Source organism: Ambystoma mexicanum, chromosome 10 (assembly GCF_040938575.1).
Source record: "Ambystoma mexicanum isolate Mex_15411 chromosome 10, UKY_AmexF1_1, whole genome shotgun sequence".
In the NCBI taxonomy this organism is placed as follows: Eukaryota; Metazoa; Chordata; class Amphibia; order Caudata; family Ambystomatidae; genus Ambystoma; species Ambystoma mexicanum.
The window spans coordinates 878,989,943-879,014,708 of NC_090932.1; the positions used below are offsets into that span (position 1 = coordinate 878,989,943).

At 46.0% G+C, this 24,766-nt stretch overlaps 1 protein-coding gene across 1 annotated transcript in view; it reads right to left on the reverse strand.

Moving 5' to 3' along the window:
• Positions 1 to 24,766, reverse strand: part of APOD (apolipoprotein D) — a 191,303-nt gene that overhangs the window by 142,185 nt on the left and 24,352 nt on the right. The window contains exon 2 of the mRNA XM_069618588.1: positions 1,495 to 1,649. Within this exon, the coding sequence (XP_069474689.1) occupies positions 1,495 to 1,620 (126 nt within the window). The 5' untranslated portion in view covers positions 1,621 to 1,649. The remainder of the gene's footprint in view (positions 1 to 1,494; positions 1,650 to 24,766) is intronic.

The following is a 24,766-nucleotide window of genomic DNA, read 5'->3' on the forward strand; positions in this document are numbered from 1 at the left end:
GAACTGAATCTAGAACAGAAATAGTTGAACTGGGGTCTCTCCTGCCAAACAGAGATGAAACACCCGACCTACCAATCCCAGGCGTACCCCAGGCGAATAATAGGGCAATACAAAACAAATTAAGAGTGTGAAGGGACCGAAGGGGAGCAGGAGGGATATAGAAATCCTTCCCAAACCAAACTGGCAGCAAAACTCAACAACACAGGGAAATAAAATATTAGAAAAATAAGCAGCCTGATCACCTGACTGCAATACGGCAAACATAGACTGAAAGGGGAGTAGCTGTGAAGGTTTTGTGTATCACATCCCCCGGGGAAAAGCTAGGCTCACATTGTCCCACAGAGTCATGTGAGTACTGAATCCAATGGGGATGGGTGGAGTTAGAATCAGGAAACAAACAGGGTATACGAGGAGTGTATTAAGGCAGAGTCTGGGTTGCTTGGGAGAGGTCAGGAGGTGTGGAGGTGGACCGAGAGACCAGTTGGAGGATGGATGGTGGAGCCGATTGCTGAAGATTCGGTAGCAAATTTGGTGCAGAATACAGATGGGGTATTGATTGTGAGAGAGAGCAGAGTGAGGAGCGGGTGAGAGTAGCAAGGGGGAAAAGGAGAGAGATTTAGATCAAGGAGTGGAGAGAAAGAGAGTATGTGAATGAGCAAACAGACTAGGGTGTCTTGTTACCGGCATAAGAAAACCATCAAATCCCATCGACAAACTTGGGGTGTTTTAGGTTAGGACACCTCTAAAAGAACTCTGGAGAGAGCCAGATAGATAAGGCTTTTCCCCCTAGGCCCATCTGCTACAGCCAGAGTCATACAATAGTTGTTACCGATCGCTAGGGGGAGGAACTGGGGTTAGGCTCGCCTGGTTTAGGGTGGAGGGAGACCAGGGCAGACGAGAGAAGGAAGCACATTCGTAGTCCCTGTCTACACCCTGACCTATTCCCTGTCCTGAGTACAAAAATGGCATTTTAACATCTAAAAATGAAAACCTTTGAAACGTCTTCCAAAGTCTGGCAGTTATTGAAACAATCTGCGACTATGTATAAGACCAGCAATGTCTTTATTCTTAATGTATGGTCTAACTGTACCATAGATGCCTGGCACTCTTCTCCTTGGTCTAGCCATGAAGTTAGAGCAACAGAATACTGACAACCCCTCTACCCATAGCGAAAAACAAACAATGTTACAGTTATTTCACAGCCAGGCCCCATTTTGCTTTAACACGTGTAGTCTTTTCTTCATATAGATTTAGTGCTTTGTTTCAAACAAAGTGCCCAGTACGATGGTTGCTCCACTACCAATAAAAGGTAGAAAAAAGCGGGTCTGCGTTATACAAATCATCTAGATCTTACAATTGAGAATTTTCTTTCTGATCAGACAATATTTGGGGCAAAACAGTATAAAGTGTATTCCACTTTCCTTCTCATAAGGGCCTGTGGTGTCAGTCGATGCACCACTGCATTCTCCCAAAGGTCATATTGTGAATACCAACCTTGTTTATATCAAAGGCTTCCTGCACGTCTGGGTCTGGACATTTCCCAGAGAGGAGCCATCCTTTATACCATGGTCCTCCTTCCGCTCTGGAGATGATAAGGAGCAGTGCATATAACGACCACATGCTGCTCCTTCTTGGGTGCAGATAAAGACCTGGCAAAATAATCAAAAAAGACCTGCTTATTGAGATAAGAATAGATTGTGAGCATTATCAACCTATGAACATCATTCGTTAGACACTGTAAACCAGGTGTCTGAAACCTACCGCTCTCCAGATGTTTTGGACCATGACTCACATGTTCCTTCCCCATTGATTGTGCTGGCGAGGGCTGATGGGCGCTGAAGTCCAAAACTTCTGGAGAACCAAAGGTTGCAGACCCATGCTGTAAGCGCTGATTTCCTGATACTGGAAACCGCATAACGGAAACCGTTATGCGCCTCCTCGCGTGCTGCGCTCATATTCTGCGTTTTTGTAAAGCTCGAGCAGGGGGGGTCAGTGCTTTTCAGTTCTGGTTCCTATACTCTGGAACTCTTTAGCGGTACACTTGCGGCAGATGCCGGACCACATCCGTTTCTGGAAGGTCCTTAAACACTTTTTTTCTTAGGAGGTGGACGATATGTATGGTTTTCCTCTACTGTTCAGCTTTTAGCACCCAGGTGCCTTCTGGCTGCGACTGTGCTCAATATATTTATTTAAATGTTATACATACATACTGGATCACATTCAGGGAGGCGATGAATTGAACTTCAAAGTTTTTCCCGAAGTGTTATTCGAAACAATGTTTTAACACACATGAACACTTATTGGGCTCCACAATTTCAGTGTGGAGGCTGATCCTTATTTTGGTACCATTTAATGGGTGACCTCAGAGGACAAATTTCACAGGAGGTTCCTCATAGCATATGGGGGCTTCTGTCCTTAGGCATGGGGTGTATGGGACTGCTGCCCATTTCAGAGATGATTTTGTTGTTTCAAAGGAATTTGGGGCCACATTTCAGAGAGGAACTATTTTTTCTTTTATTGACCTTCATAAGAAGTGTGTGGTCCCCGAATCGTAGATCACTTGATGATTCTTTAAGAACGATAGAATATTCATAGAAGAGATTTAAAAACACTGAACGTCATCCATAGTAGAGAGTTTTATATGGTTTAGTTCACGGGGTATCCCGGGTTGGTTTCTGGGATATCCTTAGTTATAAAATGGTGGAGCCCAAAAAGTGTTCATGTGTGTTAATACATACATACTGCACAGAACCGTGGCTAGACAGCCTTTCGAATGGTTCGACTGTAATGAGACAGCTGGGTACATTTATTTCATGGTACAGATCAAAGTGACATAGGGCCTCATTACGACCCTGGCGCTAAGTGGTTAACGGCGCTGTAAAAGGCTGCAGCGCCGTTAACCACTTAGCGCCTTACTACGAGGTCCCTTTGTGGGACCCGACCTGAACGGCTGGTCTAGACCAGGCGTTAAAGTAGGGACCCGCAAAGGGACTCTCAACGTAAGTACGGTACCGTACTTACCGCCTTCCCCAGTCCCATTGAGCCCTATGGGGCAAAAATGGGAATGGGGAAGGGCCAATGTTCAATGGGGAATTACTGCCCCGCCAACCTTTGAATGGGGTGGTAATTCCCCATTGAACATTGGAGGACTCGCTACGATACCGGCACCAACCATGGTGCTAATAGAGCCATGGTTTAGCGCCAGTATCGTAATGAGGGCCATGGAGTGCAGTTCTGATACATCCTTCATAATAGGTTACAAACCTTATTTAGAAACATTTACAATGGAATTACTTATTTTTAATCAATACATATTTCAGAGAATCGTTGGAGGATCCACTGAGTCTACCAATAGTTTAAATTAGAGGGACATAGGCAGGGCCGTACCCGAATGCTCCAGGCTTAATGCCAAGGTGGAGGACGATACAAGCATAGTGCTTAATTTGTGGGGGTGTTTGTCAGGGCTCAGCCTTGGCACTTATTTTTGAGCCCCAACACTTATTGGGCCTCATTACCGCAATTTGCGGTACCATAATTGCCGCCTTCCCCATTCCCATTGAGCCCTATGGGGGCTCAAATGGAAATGGGGAAGTACCATGGTGAATGGGGAATTACCGCCCCCACACACCTTGGAATGTGGCGGTAATTCCGCCATTCACCATGGCGAACTCGGTATGGTACCGGCGGCAACCATGGCGCTAATAGCGCCATGGTTACTGCCTACCGTGTAATGAGGCCCATTGTCTCAGACTCACTTTAATTATGAAGTGGCAATAGTGCATTCCTCAACCACAATAAGCAGGTTCGAGCTGTAGTGTAACCCCAAACATGTCGACACCGCGGGGAGCAGTTATGGGTGCTGGCACCTATTAATTTTTTACAAATCCCCTCCAGAGTATAACAGAGCAAGCTGGCCTGAGATGGGTGAATGGCAGGGCCCAGGGGATATTGCAGCAAATTTAGGGATTCTAGGACCGTCACAGCCTATTCTTCTGGTGGGTTTGGTGGATTGTTAGGAAGAATAGGAAAGTGTCTGTCCATGTCAAGTTGGGCGACGACCCCCAAATATTACCATGGAATTGCCGGGTTCCCTCTCCTGCAGAGAAAGCCTTGCAGCCCCCTGTGACTGCGCTTGCAGCTGGCAGGAGAGGGGTCCTTCAAGAGGGCCGCAGTGACACATGACTTTGAGGTGGGAGAAATTGTGAGAAGTCTAACAGGATTTGATGAGAGTGTTTGATTATTTAGCATGCCAGTACAGAGGTGTTCAGAGTTTGGACACCTTCAAACTAAGCGGGCACAACATAGCATGACTAACCAATCAGTATTCTCAAAACATATTAAATTGCCCTACTATAGACTAATATTACATCTGAATTCGGCGACCAAGAGTTTTTTCGCAAGCATTTGATAGAGAGAAGCTTGGATCAGTGCTGGAGAAAGAGGCCCTCTTTTCGCTATTGAAAGTAGGGTTTATTTAGGAAACAAACAATAAAGCACTGTTTCTTGCTCTGGCTAATACTCTCCAAGTATTTGTTGGTTAAAAAGAACCTCTCTATTTGGAGTTCATAGATCTGAAACAAATGTTTGATCTGGTCAAAAGACTAATGCTGTTGGAGGTGCTTGAGGCTAAAGAAATACGCCAGTCATTTGTATTTGTATTTGTATTTTATTTATTTGTATAGCATACCAGGCCCAGGGGCAACCGGGCGCATCACTTAGTTACAACATATGAAAAACAGACAGCACCATAATTACAAAGTTTACAAGTATAATACAGAATTTACAGGTATAATAATAGCAATGAGAGGACAAGCAGATTATATATACATGTACAAATTAAGCAGAGAACCCAGAGCTAAATGTCCTGGGCGGCCAGCCAGGTTTTCGTAAGGTGTTTGAATCTCGGGAATGCGGGTTCTGCTCTAAGCTCATTAGGAAGCGTGTTCCAGAGTTTAGCTGCCAAGATAGGGAAGCTAATTCCACCTGATCTTTGGAGATTGAAACGTGGAACCACAAGGCAGTTTAAATGAGCCATTCTGCGGGGTCTAATTGAGTTGTGGAGGGCAAATCGGTTGGCCAGGTAGCAGGGAGCTTGGTTATGAAGGCATTTGTGGGTAAGAGCCAGGGTTTTCAGGGAGATACGGGGTGGGACTGAGAGCCAGCGAATATTGTGTCTGGTGTCGGATATGTGTTGGCGCCTGGGAATGTTGAGGGCAGCTCTAATCGCATTGTTTTGGACAATTTGCAACTTGTTTAGGTTGCAGCAATTGGTGCCTAGGTACAGTGCACTGCAGTAATCAATCTTGGATAACACAAGAGTTCTAGCCAGGGTGACACAATTGGTTGCGGAGAGGAAAGGGTGACAGGCTGTAATAAGCTTGCAGGTATATGCCGCTGCGGAAGAGACGCAGGGTCGAGTTTGGTACGTTTTTGTGGCGAACCAAGAATGAGGAGCTCAGTCTTTTCATCATTGAGACAGAGTCCGTGTTGAGCCATCCACGCCTGGATGACCTGGTAGATGACATTGATAGCGAGGGAGTCAGCCCTGTAGTCACCTGAGATAGGTATTAGTATCTGGGTGGCGTCGGCATAGTTGGTGTAAGTGACACCCAGATAGTCCAAGATATCGAAGAGAGGTTTGGTGAACACGTTATACAACGTGGGTGAAACACAAGATCCTTGTGGCACGCCACAGGAGACAGGTGCAGGTGGGGCGGATGCTAGTGGAGAGAACACGCGCATAGATCTATTGTCTAAAAAGGAGCTAATCCAGGTTGTAGCTTTATCAGAGAAGTGTGCAGCTGATTTAAGGTGGTGGCAAAGGATTTCATGATTGACGAGATCAAAAGCCGCCGAAAGGTCCAAGAGGAGTAAGAGAGCAAGTTTGCCTTTGTCTTTTAGATCTTCAATCTGTGTTTTTAAATCTATGAGGGCAGTTTCAGTACCGTGACGTGGCCGGAACCCAGATTGCCTAAGTCCCAAGAGTTTGTTAGATTCAAGGTAATCTTGAATTTGTAGATATGCTGCACGGTCGAGGATTTTTAGTAAAAACGGGACCGTGGTGATTGGCCTGTAGTTTGTGGGTATACTAGCGTCGAGGGTAGGTTTTTTCAATAGGGGGATGACCCACGCGTCCTTTAGATTGTCAGGTACGATCTCAGAGCTAAAGGAAGAGTTGATGAGCGTAGTAATGAATGGCGCTAGGTCATGAGCTGCTTCCTTGATTATAGCTGCCGGGCAGAGGTCGCCTTGGCAATTGGTCGGTTTAAGGCTGGTGATGATCTTTTCCACTTCAGAAATGGAGAGTGGAGAGAAGCTAAAAGGAGTCAGAGAGTCTGGGATGGGGTGGTTTAGGGTGTGGATAGGGTTGGGTTGTGGGTTGGATTGTAGGCTTGATTGTTTGCTATTGATTTTAATTTGGAGGGTGGCAATCTTGCCGAGGAGAGCCTCTTGGATTTTGGTACACCAAGTGCTATCTTTGATGCAAGTGTCTGGTGCAGTGACAGGGGTTCCAAGTTCTTTTAGGATTCTAAACAATTCTTTGGTGGCCAATTATTGCTGGGCAATAAATCAATCTATTTTGGAAATAGGGCAGTGGTGATGTATGCAAAAGGTGGCAAAATAGCTGACCCATTTCCAGGTTGCAGAGGAGTTTGTCAACGAGGCACCCCCTCACCCCCCTTAATATTCTGTTTGTAAATCGATGTATAGGTGATGTCCTTATGGCATAAGCATCTCAATTCACCTGTTAAGGGGGAAGGGAATTTCCTTTCCTCCTTAATGCTGACATTGTTGTCTTGCTTTCAAGAATGGGATGAGGTCTTATTTGACGTTTAACAAAATGTTAACACTTCTGCACAGAATGTAAACTGGTCATTAATTGTAGGAAATGTCAAGTCCTGAAGCTAAGAAGGGGAACAAAACATCTGGTACGCGTTATACTGTGGTGTAGCCCGCTAGAGTCAGTCAGTAAATAGAACTATCTGGGTTTGAGATCTTTTACAGTCTTGCCTCTGGGAAGAGCATAAGGGTAGTGCTACCCAAACTATGAACTGAGCTGGGAATGGTGGGTCAAATTCTGTAGGCAATTCTCCGGGTCAACTCTTAAGGAGGCCCTTCATTGCCTACACTGCATGATCATTAACCAGCACAATATATAGAGCAGAGATATGGGGTGTATTAGCCATATCTGGGGCACTTAAGGCAGAAAATAAATTCTTGCTGAATCTTCTTGCTGCCCCAGCAATACATCAATAATTGTCTTAAGGGTAGAGGTGAGGCACCCGGATGTTGCTGATAAGATTGGGGTAATGCCTGCGCTCGAATGGGTGAAAATCTGGACACACTCTAAGGGATAGTCATAAATATCCCCCTCTAGATGTGTTGTCCCTTGGCACATCTGGGGCAACCCAGTAGCTGTAAACTATAAAAGGCTCATTAGTAACCCTGGGCTTGACCTTAACTCTATCACTGCCATTGATTTGTTAAAAGAGAAATCTGCCTGCTGGCAGAACACAAAGCACCTTGCATCTTCTAGTTGGCTATGAATACTGTCTCGTGATGCCAGAGATGATTGGGCACCCCACCCTTTATGAGCAACCAAAAAACAAGATCACCCTTCTTCATATTCTGCTGCGGCTTACCTGTAAAATAATTAGTAGGCCTCTTGGAAGTGTGACAGATTTCCACTCTTACGGTGATGCTCTGGGGAGAGAGGGACCCCGGAGGCTGGCATAGACCATCTGATCTCTGATATTTGTATTTGTATTTATTTTATTTATAAAGAGCTGCCAGGCCACGGGCATACGGGCGCATAAGTTAGATCTGGTTACAGTTACAATTGAAAGCAGTCAAAAGGGTTACGTTACATTACAGTTACAGGTAGGTACAAACTTAGTAATGCAAATGGGTACATACATAGACTAGTATAAATACATTACTTACAAGAATGTGCCAGTGACGGTCAATCATGCTGGGAGCAGGCGGTTAGGCTGTCATAGAGTCCATGTTGTGAAGCCAACACTTCGTGTTGTGTTTAAATAGGTTAAAAGATGGTTCTGCTCGGAGAAGCTCAGGGATTGTGTTCCATAATTTAGAGGCTTGTACAGGGAAGCTAGCACCACCCGAGTTATGAAGTTTGAATCTCGGTATGGACATGGTGTTAGCTTGTGCTGCTCTAAGTGGTCTTGAAGAAGTGTGAAGTGTAAGTTGGTTGGTGAGGTAGGCTGGTGCAAGGTTGGCCCTTGCTTTGTGTGTATGGGCCAACGTTTTATGGGAAATTCTGTGCTTGACTGGGAGCCAGCGTATTTTGCGTCTGGTCTCGGAGATGTGCATCTTTTTAGGGATGTTGAGGGCGGCCCTAATGGCATTGTTTTGAATTACTTGCAGTTTGTTGATATTTTTGTGGCTAGTACCTAAGTAAAGGGCATTACAATAGTCTATCTTAGATAGGACTAATGCTCTAGCAAGAGTAATGCAATTGGGTGATGAGATAAACGGCCTACATGCAGTGATCAGCTTACAGGTGTAAGCGGCTGAAGATGCTACTGCATTAGTTTGTTTGGTGAAGGATAAGGTGGCATCGATGTACACATCAAGGGTTTTGCTGTTATTTGACACGGGTATGAGATTGCCATCTATGGTGAAGGATTTAAATGCGGGATTGAGATTTTTGAGTTTGGCATGAGTGCCAAGGACGATCAACTCGGTTTTCTCGTCATTGAGACAGAGTCCATGATGTGCCATCCATGCTTGAATTACTGAGTCGATTTCATTAAGGGTTTTGCTGTCTGTTTCATAACTACCCGAGATAGGAATGAGTATCTGGGTGTCGTCCGCGTAATTGGTATACGTGACACCCAGATAGTCAAGGATATCAAAGAGGGGCTTTGTGAATACATTATAGAGTGTCTGGGACACGCAAGAGCCTTGCGGGACTCCACAGGGTACTGGTGAGGGTTCAGCAGAATCAGTGGGAGAGAAGACCCTCATGGTTCTGTTCGCCAGGAAGGAACTGATCCAAGCCGTGGCTGCGTCAGAAAAGTGTGCTGCAGTTTTCAAGTGGTGACAGAGTGTTTGTTGGTTGACCAAGTCAAAAGCTGCTGACAGGTCAAGCAGTAAGAGGAGTGCAAGTTTGCCATTGTCTTTCAGGATTTGGATCTGGGTAGTGAGATCTATTAATGCAGTTTCTGTGCCGTGCCTCGGTCGGAAACCTGATTGCCTAAGTCCTAGGAGATTGTTTGATTCTAGGTAGGCCTGTATTTGTAAATAGGCTGCTCTGTCCAGTATTTGTAATAGGAAAGGTACAGTTGTTATCGGCCTATAATTAGACGGGTTGACTGGATCAAGAGTAGGTTTTTTAAGGAGTGGGATGACCCAAGCATCTTTTAGGTTATCAGGTACTACTCCAGTTTTGAAGGAGGCATTGATGAGGTTGGTTATGAATGGTGCCAGATCGTGCGCAGCAGCTTTGATGATCGGGGCAGGGCAGGCATCGCCTTGGCAATTTGAAGGTTTAAGTTTCCTGATGATGTTTTCTACTTCCCAGATTGAGAGGGGTGAGAAGCTGAAAGGTTTACAAGTGGACTTGAAAGTAGGCGATTTGTTAGGTAGTTGTTTGTAGTCCGGGTCAGCTAGTAGTAGGGATTTTTTTGCATTGATTTTAGATTGTAGGCGAGCTATTTTGTCTAATAGAGCTTTCTGTATATTACTACACCATAGTGCATCTGTAACACATTTGTCTATGGGGGCGATAGGGGATTCTAGTTCTTTCAGAATCTTAAAAAGTTCCTTTGTGTTGGATTCCGCTTGTGTAATCCTTTTGTTATATGTGTCTTTTTTAGCAAGAAAGATGGCTTCTTTGTAACTAGAGGATGCTATGGTTAGCTCAGTCTTATTGGATGCTGTGGGGTGTTTTTTCCAATGTGCCTCTGCGGTTCTCTTAGTTTTGCGTAATTCTCTTAACTGCGGCGTGAACCAGGTGTTAAGGTGACGCTGTGGTTTGGATTTCCGCAATTTTAGGGGGGCAATGGTGTTCAGTGCTTTGAGTATAGCCTGGTTGTAGATATCCACTAAGACTGTGGGGTCAGCATCTGAGTCGATATTGTTCAGGATGGGGAGTAATATAGGTAAGAGTTTGTCAGGTGTAATATCTTTCTTATTTCTCGTGCTGGTGGCTGGGGCGATGATAGGCGCCAGGTGAGATGTGTTGGTTTTGATAGAGAAAGTTATTGTGTGATGATCCGACCAAATACATGGGTATTTGGATAGGAGGTCAATAGAGCAATTGAGGTGGGTGAGCCAGTCCAGTGTTCTGCCTTTGTTATGGGTGGGCTTGTGAATAATGTGCGTGTGACCCAAGTCAGATAAGGTGTTGGCTAGGTCATGGGCGTTAGTGTTCTTAGGGTCGTTAAAACCAAGGTTAAAGTCCCCAAGTAAGATGGTTTGTGAGTTGGGTTTGGTATCTGTGGTTATGAGTGATGTAATGTCCTCTATAAATGAGGAGATGGGACCTGGTGGTCGGTAAATACGGTGCATATTTGCCGTGTGGTTGGGTGATAGAGGTATCTTGATAGACAAGGATTCGGCAGAGAGGATTTGTGCGTCCTGGATGACTTTAATGTCGAATGTATTTCTGAATATGAGGGCGAGTCCACCTCCCTTCGTTTGAGTGGTGTTTCTGTTGCATCTAATAATAGCATAATCATTAGGTATAGCAAGGGCCAGAGATGGACCGAAGGCAGCATTAAGCCAGGTTTCCGTGACTGCAAGGAGATCTAGCTTTTCGTGAGACTGTCATGATGCCTACCCCCAAGGAGCCGGACGGGGCCCAGCAACCCCAGAGGCAGACATCATGTTCCCGAGGGAAGTCCCAGCGGACCCAGGTAGGGGCCCTTTGGACTCAGTCCTGGCGCCTTTGGCACCAGGCTCATGTTGGACAACAGTCCAGGCGCCATAGGCGCCAGGCTCATAAAGGATGACTTTGTGTTAAGAAGTGCTTGGTGTGAACTTACCTGATGCAGACCGTGCTGCAACATCCAGGCCACCTAGAGGCCTGAATGGGACTATTTTACCTATGGGACTACTTTACCACACGGGTGTGGCCGGAGGAAGAATACATACCTTAGAGGAAGAATACATACCTGGAACTACTTTGAAGGCTATTTAAGCCACGCCCAAGCAGCAACTCACGCTTCGCGTTGTTCTGCACCTAGCAGCTGGACGCTCACCGTGTCTGCTCCTGCACCCGGACTCCAGCCACGCCTGACAGCATCCTGGAACACCTGTAAAGGGAGAAGAGAGGAGAACAGGAGAAAGAAGAGACATTACCTGCTTAATCCGCATTCCAGAGTCATCTCGCCGACGATCCTAAAGGGAAGACATTCATTTTTAAAAGCACATCGCATAGCTCGCTGCAGCGCAGCATTCCACTCACCTTTACTAGGCGCCTTCTTGCCCATCAGCGACCATCTGGATCTTCCGCCGCATTTCAGCGCCTAAAGGAGAAAAAGACAAGAACAAAGGTGAGCTAGGGAAGAGAATAAGAAAGGCTTAATTTCCACCATAAGACTTACCTGTTGGGTCAATCCCTCTTCACTTCGGGTCGGCGCCGTTTCTTCGGCATTTCCGAACCCCGGCCCCTAAGGGGAAAAAGACATTAGCATTAGTGAGCGAATGCAAGGACATTAGCGGAACGCTCATCTAAGACTTACCTGATATTTATTGGGACATCTCTTCTCACTTCGGGTCGGCGCCGTATCTTCGGCATTTCTGAACCCCGGCCCCTAAGGGGAAAAAGACACAAGCATTAGTGCATTAATGCAAGAACACTAGAGGAACCACTCATCAAAAACTCACCAGAATTTTCCTTCGACGGTTCCATTCCCTAACTCGGAATCTTCATTCAGCACCTGAAATAGAGAAGACAGACAATGGTTATTTAAAGCTTGAACTTGCAACAGAATTCTTACGATACCTTACCGGAAAAGTCAAGCGAACTTGAACTCTCACCAATCCGAGATCCAGTGAAGTAACTGGATAACAACATGCCCCTGCATCAGAAGCAGGATGGAGAGCTCGTCCTTTCAGACCCTAAGGTGATACTTCACGGGAAATCGCAGAAGGGTTTTGTGGAGGGTGAGAAGGGGAGTGGGAGGCCTACGCATTATCCCACAGATTGTTAATACTCCCTTTTCACACACAGAAGGATATTTCTACGAGCCAGACAAGCCAGATTTGGGGGTCCAGTCCATTCCATCTTCCGAGTCCTGCGCATCCCCCTAGAAGAGGCCACAGCAATCCAAACCAGGCCCGCGCCTCTGTGGGAGTCAGGTGAGTGTTACAGAATGCGAAGCCAACCTACAATTTCCTACCCGGGCGCTATGGATACTTCCGAGACAGACCAGCTGGCCCAACTTTTGGGGGAATTACAGGCAGAAGTACATTCCGCCCGCCAGGAGACTAACGCTCTCAGGAGAGAACTGATCCTATCCAAGGAACGAACTGATGACCTGGCCAAACAGCTGTTGCAAGGTCAGGCAGGACAAACTCCGTTACCTGGTTCCGGGGGTAATCCCACTCCTGTGGTTTCGAATAACCCGGTACAAATCAATCTACCCGGAAATATGCCACTGGCCCCGCCTGAACGTTTTGCTGGGGACCCCAAGAAATATGCCGTTTCCATGAACCAATGTCGCTTACACTTTCTATGCAGACCTGGGTCCTTCCCTAATGACCAAACCAAGGTAGCTTTTGTATTATCTTATCTCAGCGGCTGTGCTGCCGATTGGTCAGTTCCTTTGGTAAGTCAAGATGACCCAATTCTCCAGGATTTTCAAGGCTTCCAGGCAAGCATGGAAAGATTATTCGCTCGACACTCCCAGGGACAGGCCCTGGACAATGAACTGCTATCCTTACGACAAGGTAACCAGGATCTCTTATCCTACATCGCCACCTTTAATATGTTGATTGTGGAAACAGGGTGGCCAGAAAATAAAAGGATCACATTATTTCATTGAGGCCTGCGCGGAGAATTTAAAGACGTTCTAGCTCAAATTGTAAATCCGCCCCAAGCCTGTGCGGAATACATAGACTTAGTGGTCCAACTTGATCACAGACTTCAGAATAGAAAAGCAGATCGATCTAAGTTTGAAACCCGAGTGTTGATCAAAACTCACGCTAACCCCAAGGGTACCGACGTTTCAGAACCTATGCAAATCGGTGGAGTTAAAGGACCGTTAACTCAGAAGGAACGAGAAAGAAGGCGGCAGAAGCAATTATGTCTTTATTGCGGTGCTTCTGGCCACTTTTTACGAGATTGTCCGCTAAAACCACCCAAGAAGGTGGTTGGAGCCACTGACAACAATCTAACAGAACCTGATTCGGGAAACGACCAAGCCCGACAAGCGTAGAGGTCCGCTTGCCGAGCTTGAAAACAAACTCTTTGACCTTGCATTTCATCATGCCAATGGTCCTCGTGGATCCGAGACAGCCTCGGCGGTTGCATGCTATAAAGGCATACATCGACAGTGGAGCTATCAGAAACTATGTTGATCGTGAATTGGCCTCCAGGATTAATCTCCCTCTCCGTCCGAAAACCAACAAGGATGTCATTACCACAGTTGATGGAACCGAAATTGCCTCAGGGCCGGTAACACATTCTACTACAGAAATGACACTAGTGGGTCAGGATGGACATCGGGAAGCTAATGATTTTGACGTAATCAAGGCCCCACAGTTTCAAGTAATTCTTGGAATTCCTTGGTTAGAAACACATAATCCTCGAATTGACTGGCGAGCAAAGAGAATAACCTTTCCTGATTGTACACAAACTTGCTATCCAAGAAATCCAAACATGGGCCTGGCCACAGTAACCTCCGCCACAATACAACTGCCGCCTGAGTACCAAGAATTCCAAGACGTTTTCCAAAAAGAGCAGGCCAACACGTTACCTCCCCACCGGTCGTACGATTGTCAAATCGATCTGGTACCCAATGCTCAACTGCCTTGTAGTAGGATCTATGCCCTTACTGAACCTGAGAATCTTCATTTGCGACAGTATTTAGATCAGTACCTTGCCAATGGTTTTATTCGCCCGTCAAAGTCTCCTGTTTCCTCAGCTCTGTTCTTCGTGCCAAAAAAAGAAGGCGACCTTAGAACTTGTATTGATTACCGCGCCCTAAATCAAATAACGATTAAGAATCGTTATCCTCTGCCCCTGATCCCTGAACTTCTCGACCAGGTAAAAGATGCTTGTATATACACCAAGTTAGATCTTCGGGGAGCTTATCACCTGGTGCGTGTAAAAGAAGGCGACGAATGGAAGACTGCTTTCCGCACCAAATATGGACTCTTCGAATACCAGGTGATGCCTTTCGGATTGTGCAACGCACCTGCTGCCTTTCAATACTTTATGAATGATGTTCTTCGGGAACTTATCGATGTTTGTGTCATCGTATATATCGACGACATTCTGGTGTACTCCTCTTCGGAATCCGATCACAGAAAACATGTCAAGGCAGTTCTTGAGAAATTGCGCTAGCACAAACTGTTTGCAAAACTCGAAAAATGTGTTTTTCATGCCACAGAAGTCGAGTTTCTTGGATTCATCCTGACACCAAAGGGAGTCCGAATGGACTCATGAAAAGTGGATGCCATCCTCAAATGGCCATCTCCTAGCTCTGTGAAGGGTGTTCAGAGCATGCTTGGTTTTGCCAATTTTTATCGAAGATTTATCCCAGAATTTTCTCGGGTGGTTCAACCCATCACTGCACTCTTACGGAAAAATAAACGCTTCGAATGGACTAATGAGGCAGAACAGGCCTTTCAAGAACTAAAAACTAAATTCACCTCCGCACCTGTACTGAAACATCTGCGCCCAGATCTCCCTTACATTGTTGAAACCGACGCATCCAGCTTAGCCATGGGAGCTGTCCTGTCTCAAAGGGATCCTGTAACGAACAAATTGCACCCTGTAGCCTTTTGGTACAGAAAATTCTCGGCTCCTGAAGTTAATTATGCAATCACCGACAAGGAGTTATTAGCTATTAAGTCCTCCTTCAAGGCTTGGCGTCATTACCTTCTCGGCGCAAGACACACCATCACAGTGATTACAGATCACAGAAATTTGCAATATTTAAAAACGGCCAAAGCTCAATCATCACGTCAACTCTGATGGGCTTTATTCTTTGCGGGGTTTGATTTTGTAATCACATGCCGCCCTGGCTGCAAGAATGGCAAAGCGGACCCTTTATCCCGGATTGGGATGGGAGAAACAAATTCAAGCTTAGAACCAGTACCGATTATACCTGAACAGAGAATTTTGGGGTTGACCTCTTTACAAACTATTGAGGACATTCAAACTAGAGTTTAACTACTTTTAGACCCTACAGCCTTGCAAGAATGGAGTCAAAAGGGTTCACACTTTTCCGTCAATAATGATCTACCCTACTTCCAGGGGCGATTATTTCTGCCTCATAAGGAATTGCAAGAACTCGTTATTGCCCATTATTATGATACATTAATGGAAGGACATCCTGGTATCGCTAAAACTGAAGAAAAGATCAAAAGGCAATTCTGGTGGCCCTCCTGGCGAAAGGATATAAAATCCTTTGTGATGTCCTGCGGAGTTTGCGCCCAAAATAAAGGTCAAAAGAAAAGACCAGCCGGCCTTTTACAACCCTTGGACATCCCACCGGCACCTTGGCACACCTTGTCGCTGGACTTTATTACAGACCTGCCTCCTTGCTATGGATACAACACTATCCTGGTGATTGTGGACCTCTTCTCCAAAATGGCCCATTTTATCCCATTAAAGGGGTTACCTTCAGCCTCCATCCTAGCCAAGGAATTTCTTGAGAATGTCGTTCGTTTACATGGTTTTCCATCCATACTGGTCTCTGATCGAGGAAGCCAATTTATTTCCCATTTTTGGAGAAAGTGTTGTCAACTGGCACAAATCGATGTACGACTATCCACTAGTCACCACCCCCAGTCCGATGGTCAAACCGAGAGAACAAGCCAGACCCTTGAACAGTATCTTCGGTGTATGTTGCACCAATCTGAATGTAATTGGAAAGACATTCTTTGGATCGCAGAATATGCATATAACAATTCTGTACATTCTGGAACGGGACAAACCCCTTTTTATACCTTATATGGCAATCACCCCCGAACCTCTGACCTTGACTCCCCTCAAAGTCTTGAAATGCCCGCTGTAGATCATTTGCATTCCACGATAACTCGAGCCTTCAAAGAAGCAACGACTCATTTACAGCAAGCCAAGAAAAAGTACAAAGAAAATGCTGATTTACATCGTAGTGAAGCACCTCCGTACCAAATAGGGGACCAAGTGTGGCTAGCGACTAGACATTTACCACTCAAAGGACCGCAAACTTTCAATCCAAGATATGTAGGGCCCTACCCAATCAAAGCTATAATCAACCCGGTGGCCTTCAAACTCGATCTACCAGCTAACATGCAAATCCATCCCGTTTTTCACGTATCACTGTTGAAACCAGTACAACCTGGAACCAGACTAATTAAACCACCAGAACCAATTCAAGTAGATGGGGAGCTGGAATTCGAAGTTAAAGACATATTAGATTCCAAGGTGTCAAAGTCAAAACTCTTCTATTTAATTGATTGGAAAGGATATGGGCCTCAGGAAAGGTCTTGGGAACCAAGCGACCAGGTACATGCATCTCGGTTAATACAGAAATTCCACCGGAAATTCCCAAACAAACCGAAACCTCCGGAGAGAACAACCTTGGGAGGGGCCTTGAGAGGGATACTGTCATGGTGCCTACCCCCAAGGAGCCAGACCGGGCCCAGCAACCCCAGAGGCAGACATCATGTTCCCGAGGGAAGTCCCAGCGGCCCCAGGTAGGGGCCCTTTGGACTCAGTCCTGGCGCCTTTGGAGCCAGGCTTATGTTGGACAACAGTCCAGGCGCCATAGGCGCCAGGCTCATAAAGGATGACTTTGTGTTAAGAAGTGCTTGGTGTGAACTTACCTGATGCAGACCGTGCTGCAACATCTAGGCCACCTAGAGGCCTGAATGGGACTATTTTACCTATAGGACTACTTTACCACACGGGTGTGGCCGGAGGAAGAATACATACCTTAGAGGAAGAATACATACCTGGAACTACTTTGAAGGCTATTTAAGCCACGCCCAAGCAGCAACTCACGCTTCGCTTTGTTCTGCACCTAGCAGCTGGACGCTCACCGTGTCTGCTCCTGCATCCGGACTCCAGCCACGCCTGACAGCATCCTGGAACACCTGTAAAGGGAGAAGAGAGGAGAACAGGAGAAAGAAGAGACATTACCTGCTTAATCCGCATTTCAGAGTCATCTCGCCGACGATCCTAAAGGGAAGACATTCATTTTTAAAAGCACATCGCATAGCTCGCTGCAGCGCAGCATTCCACTCACCTTTACTAGGCGCCTTCTTGCCCATCAGCGACCATCTGGATCTTCCGCCGCATTTCAGCGCCTAAAGGAGAAAAAGACAAGAGCAAAGGTGAGCTAGGGAAGAGAATAAGAAAGGCTTAATTTCCACCCTAAGACTTACCTGTTGGGTCAATCCCTCTTCACTTCGGGTCGGCGCCGTTTCTTCGGCATTTCCGAACCCCAGCCCCTAAGGGGAAAAAGACATTAGCATTAGTGAGCGAATGCAAGGACATTAGCGGAACGCTCATCTAAGACTTACCTGATATTTATTGGGACATCTCTTCTCACTTCGGGTCGGCGCCGTATCTTCGGCATTTCTGAACCCCGGCCCCTAAGGGGAAAAAGACACAAGCATTAGTGCATTAATGCAAGAACACTAGAGGAACCACTCATCAAAAACTCACCAGAATTTTCCTTCGACGGTTCCATTCCCTAACTCGGAATCTTCATTCAGCACTTGAAATAGAGAAGACAGACAATGGTTATTTAAAGCTTGAACTTGCAACAGAATTCTTACGATACCTTACCGGAAAAGTCAAGCGAACTTGAACTCTCACCAATCCGAGATCCAGTGAAGTAACTGGATAACAACGCGCCCCTGCATCAGAAGCAGGATGGAGAGCTTGTCCTTTCAGACCCTAAGGTGAGACTTCACAGGGAATCGCAGAAGGGTTTCGTGGAGGGTGAGAAGGGGAGTGGGAGGCCTACGCATTATCCCGCAGATTGCTAATACTCCCTTTTCACACACAGAAGGATATTTCTACGAGCCAGACAAGCCAGATTTGGGGGTCCGGTCCATTCCATCTTCCGAGTCCTGCGCATCACCCTAGAAGAGGCCACAGCAATCCAAACCAGGCCAGCGCCTCCGTGGGAGTCAGGTGAGCGTTACAGAGATATAAAGTCAGCGATGTCGAGAGCATGGGCAGGAAGAGACCTAGCATTCACCAAGGCTGCTTTAATGAGTTTGTCTTTTTGGGTAGATTTTTCAGGTGGTATGGGTAAGTCATGCGAGTGGGTCTGGGCTAACTTGTCTGAGTCAGTGGTCGAATTGGTGAGGTTGTGGTCAATATGCGAGTGTTTAATGCTGCGGGCTCTTAATCTAAAGTTTCTGGTTAAGATGCTAGGGTGGGAAGAGCATGGAGAGGTAGGTAGGCTGGTTTTGGAATTCAATCTAGAGTTTCTATTATAAATGCTAGGGTGGTGGGAGCATGGAAGGATCGGTAGGCTAGTAGTAGAATTCAATCTAGTGTTTCTAGTAGCAGTAGTACAAGGTTGGTTAGGTGTTGGTCTAGTAGCAAAGTGGCGTATCCAGAGTGCTGGATCATCCAAATACAGGTTAGCAGGTGTCATGGTGCTAGGCCACGAAGTGAGGGTGGTGGTTATCATATGTGTGCAGATGTAAGTGTCTTGATTAGGATATGGAATAGGTTGACTAGTCCAACGTCTAGTGTAGATATGCAGTAGGTGGATGAGAGTAGATAGGCACCAATACATGATGTGGGTAGTGTTGCTAGTAAGCAGGGGTTGCAGGCGTGGTCTATTAGCGACCAAAAGGCACAACACAAGTCAATCAAATGTGGTCTGGAGACCATAAGGCACAATACAATCAATCAAGTGTGGTCTGTAGGTGACCAAAATGGCGTAATACAATCAGGTGTGGGCAGTAGGCGACCATGGGGCACGACACAATCAGTCAAGTGTGGTCTGTAGACCATAAGGCACAATACAATCAATCAAGTGGGGTCTGTAGGCGACCAAAAGGCACAGCACAAATCAATCAAATGTGGTCTGTAGGCGACCATAAGGCACAACACAAATCAGTCAAGCGTGGTCTGTAGACCATATGGCATAATACAATCGAGTGTGGTCTGTAGGCGACCATAAGGTACAGCACAGATCAATCAAATGTGGTTTGTAGGCGACCATAAGGCACAGCACAAACCAAACACGTGAAGTCTATGGTTGGCCATAGGGTGTGACATTACCAGGTGTGATCTATTACTGACCATAAAGGCACCAAATAATGACTTAATAGGGAATAATCGTGTGTAGTCTGTTTAGAGACCATAAGGCGCACTACCATCACAGGACATGAGTGCCAGCAATAGGTATCAGTGTTATAGATCGTAGATTACTGGTGAAGACAGTGGTGAGCGCTCTACACATGCTTGGTGTACATAGCAGAGTAATCAGGCAGTATGCGTGCATTGCAGTGAGCAAAGACACGTATCAACTTCATTAAAGGCGGCGATTTGGGCAAAAGTCTTGCCGGCTTTCTACGGATGAGGTTGTTCAGGTTAGATCCTGCTCGTAATTAGGCAGCATGAGTGCGTCGAGGTGTGGGTAACGTAATGAGCCCAAAGAGTGACGAAGAGCAGATATGCGGAGCAGTGTCACGCGCCGTGCCGCTGGTGCGGACAGGTGCAGACAGGAAGGGGCCTTACTCGACCAGGACGTGATATATGGTGATTTCCGCGGTGCCCCTTACTCATGTTTGGCTGCTGGAAAATATCCCAGCTAGAGAAAACCGATAGGCAGCTTTGTCTGCGGGTTCTTAGGGGCGCGCACATGCAGACTGCATTGTGTTCCACAAGTCCTCTTAACAGTGGATCATCAGATGCGTGCTCCTGGCCCAGGAATGGGCTGCTAGGCACCACTTACCCCAAGCTTTAGAACGCACAAGCCGCTGCCCTTACTGCAAACAGTCAGCATCACAGAGACAAGGGAGAGACACAGAGTGGTGAGGGAGTCATTTCGGAATCAGGCAGCCAACATCATATGGGCACCTGATTCCAAGATGGCGGACGCGTGGGTCCGCCCACGCATTCAGTGATTTAGAAGAAGAAGAAGAAGATGGCGGACTGGGTGTTTCCACACTCCCCCACAGAGACCCTGAACAAGCTGACAAGAGTGAGGTAGATCAGTAGTGTTAAAGCAGATCCGGTGGAATCGACAAGTCTCTGGAGTATAGCTAAGGGGCAACGTGCTCGCTTTGAAAGCAAAACATCACGGACACGGAGCACCACAGGTTCGATCCCCGGGTCACGCTTAGAAACCTCTGGGTATTAAGCACATTATAAATAACCCATCATATCAAGTCTGCAAACAATACTAAAGAACACCTGTTGGCCCAGCAAGGAGGAAAAACAAATGCTTGTGCTGTACTGCCCTTGGCATGACGATGGCCAGAAAATGAACCCCGCTCAGCAATAAGGAAACAATCCGGTATAAAGAAATAACTATCATAAGAACTATGAGTGACTTTGTTTCGTGGACTCTTCTTTCCACCCTAAGAACATTTATTTAACTTTGACAGAGGGTGACGACCCTACCGGAATACAGAGACGCATCTTACCTTGGCTTTCACTTTTTTGCTGCCCCCACATCACCATGAACCTGTTAAGTCATTGCCAGTCGAGTCCTCGGTTGATCCCCCACTACATCACAGCGGAGAAGGAAATCAGCGAGGGCCCGCGTGGAGGGAGGTGGAGGCGGCATTTAACTTTTTTCCCGTCTTGCGCCTTCTATTCAAGGCCCAGGTTGTGCCCATTGTTCAAGGCAACTATGGTGAGACCCATCAGGTAGGCATTGCTACTGATGAAATACGTCATCAACTTAGTCATTGTAGAGACTGCCGCACACTATTTCTCAAGAGCCTGGGGTAAGAGAACATTGCTCCTCTATAGGAAGGGAGTGTTGGATTCACTACTTTCGTTCATTTTTACAGACCATTATGATTTCATTTGCAATCAATTTTATGTCCATGAAAATGTTTGTTCCGTATCATGTATTTATGTGTTCCGGTCACAGAGGATTGTGTTTATTTGGAAACCGGATAATTAGGCTCTTTATGAGTGTTAATGGTAAAAAGAGGTGATATTAGAAATATGGCCTGTTTTTACTATCCAGGCTCATTACCTGCATGCATTATTTACTGCATTGGGCATTTATTTAAAATACTGTGTGGGGGTCAAACAGCATTGAAATACCCCCTGAAAATAGTGGTATTATCTGATAATTTTACCACAGCGCAAAGTGCGCATCCAACATTATTGTAGGATTGAAAACAATGTAGTGTTCACCAAAGTATAACTTCCACCAAATTAAAGGATGATCGAGCGCATCCTTTTCACTTTCGTGAAAATATGTTTTGCTACAGAGCACCAGAAAGTGCACATCTCAGAGTCACACTTTCTGATGCCATTATTTCAACTCCATTCACAATCGCGCAAATGCAGGGATGGGACGAGGATTGTGTTTCCGGGCATTGTAAGGTCCATCCTGTCTTCAGAAAAAGGATTTGCATTATGCATTATGCTTCACCTGTTTGGAACCAGGAAAGCTACAATGTGTAAAATAACCTTCACTGACCCTTCCTCTGACCTGCAAGTACATGCCTTTCTAAGACTCTGTAGACATTAATCGTGTGGTACGAGTACCTGGGAGGTACACAATCCAAAAGGTGTACCACCTGGACTACATGAGCGTAAAAGGGTTTCCAAATAATTCCAGTACACCAACAAAGCCATGATTTCCCAGTGCATTTGCATGTCTTATAGGTGTGAGGGGTTCCAAGACTGCTTGTTGAGACCTGCATCCAATGTCGAAAGGCCCTTGGTGGACCATCCAGCCCCGAGATTCTGCATCCCACGAAAGGAAGGGACTCTCTCGACCAGATGGGTGAGAATTGTCTGTGCTGCTAAGAAGCAGTTTCCCGAGGATGGGGAGGACCATCGGAAAATGTAACATTTCCATTGTCATTGGAAATCGCGCATGGGCTCGCCAGAAAGCGGTTACCAGCCCTACGGAACAACGCTGTTTTCTTGCCTGAAGAAGGGTCTACAAAATCATGGGGAAATGAGGATATAAGTACAATAGCCCCTTGCACCAAACCTAAAAGAAGGTGTCTGTCGGCTCTGGCTCCAACTGAAAAATCTCGGAAGCTGAGAGTAACACATCTCAAAAGGACCCCACCTCTCCTGCAGGTGCAAAAAACAGATCTGTGCAGCCACCAATCACTGGTATCTGTCCAATGACTGGAACACCAACCTGCCACTAGACTATGGGTGCCAGGCAAAGCGGAGGAAAAACTTCCAGTAGCTGACTGCCAGACCCAAAAGTGACCTGGACCTCTGACGGCAACATTGGCAATGTATCTCACTGCTCTTTAATTGTGAATTGGCAAGCTTACTATACAATGAGAAACGTTCTGGGTGAAACTGTGAATCGCAAAGGAGCCGGCAAGAATGTCCAGGCAATTGCATGCCAGAAAGTCTTCTGTCCAAACTGAACCAGACCTTTCCACCAACCTCTTAAGCAGGCATCTGATCCTAACCGTAGATCTGGGGTGGAAGAGAAAATGGCTCTATCACTCCAGGTCTCTAAACTGTGTATCCACTGTATTACTTTTTCCCTTCCATCTATGGAAAGAAGCAGCCAGATGGAATGGTCTGGCCCTTTGTGCAGGGCTACAATCTAGAGACATTAACCACCCCAATAAAGTTAGACAGCCAGAAATAATGCTCGAATTGAGTAATAAAACAGACCTACGATTCTAGGCAGGTATGAAAGAGACACCACTGAAAGGGACAGCATTCTCTGCAACTCCTTCCTGATATTTACCACTTTAGACCTGGAGCGTTGTAAAGTGAAAGCTTTGCAATCTATCACAAAACCTCGAAACTGTATCCTGTGAGCTGGGGTTATCTCTCACATCTCCCACTGTGACTGAACCCCAGCTTCTGCAGCAAGGGCACCGCCAGGCTAAACAGCTTGAGTAGAAGTGGTCATTCTTGTTCCACGATGAGAATGTTGTTTAGTGAAATAATCTTGCTGCCCTTGCTTTCAAGAATGCAACCACCGACTGAGGTTGGTGCAAACATTGGAGAGGAAAAGCAACGCCCCACCCCCTTCCACAGAAGCTGAAGCAGTCTCCTGTGAGGAGCATAGATTGGACCAGGCGTTGAGCATTCTTTAGTTCCAGCTAATCTCCTGGCCTCAACACCTCTCTCAACAAAGATATTGTTTCCAGTTTGAGATGTCTGCAAAGATTTAATATTTGAGATCCCTGAGATTGATGACTAGTTTGAACCCTTTCTTCTTTTTCAGAAGCAAACATGTATTGTTCGGAAAACGGCACTCTAAAAAAGGGCTTGATAGAGTAAAACTGTGCTTACGTTTAGTTTCTTTATAGAGAATGGGGTTTGGGAATACTTGAAGTGACACAAGGATAATGAATGGGTTAAGGGATTCCACCACCTGATATATTAATTGACGGTACTGCAGTGTAGATGTTTGAAGCTCTTCAAACAAGTGTCTTTGATCAGTCTAGAAGAGATGGCTGTCGCCTTTGGCTTGCTAGCTGTTTTGCACAACGGCTCCCATCAGCTCTATCCAGCATGCTCTATGGCGTGAGATCATGGGAGTTGTAGTCCAAAACATCTGGAAGGCCACAGGTTGCAGCCCCTGGTCTACAAAGTGAGCCCTCTGGATCCTATAAAAAAGGGGGGTCCCATGATGCCAGAACATGATTGACAAACGTGATACCCAAAAAACATTCAATGTCTACCCAGTCTCTGTAGAAGGACTGCAAAGTTTGGAGTCTAAGCCCCTTGCAGAATTTCCAGTGAATGAAATTGAGGAGGTTGCCTTAATCATTGCTATTAGTGATGCGACAATGACAAGGAATAGTCTTGAGGGCCGAACTATAAGATTATAGATTCTTTTATGGTTGGTTCCGCAGTAACAAGATCTTATCCTGGGAGTCTTTAGACCACCATTCCTGATTTGGTAATCTTCTTCATCTTAGCCAAATGGCCTTTTATTCCAAATAAATAAATCAGTCACTCAGAGCATGCAGATTTGGGGTTCAATGTAGGGATGAAATCAAAAAGAAAACTCAACTGAGGCAGGCCCACCATTGTAAACAATTCGATTTTACACTTTGTGGTTAAGGGCAAGGAATGGAATTTTACCAAAAACATTTGGATTTCTATAAGGAAGACTAATGCACAATTTTACAGTTGGAAGCAGACTGAGGGTGTCATTTCATGATTAGCACTTCTGTTTTGCCGGTACTGTCCCTAAAGCCAGAAATCCAACCACATGTCTCAATCTCCCAGCATCTGTAACTAAATGGCTTACTTTTGTCCATTGTGTACGCAGTGAGATTCTAGGGGTGAAATTACAGTTTAATTTTCCATCCCTCATAGCGAAACGGTCTGATGTTACACTGTTTCCTTAAGGCGAAAGGCGTTGACATGATACACAGATGGAACAATCCTGGTGAATGCGTGCAACCTGGCATAGTGCCTCTG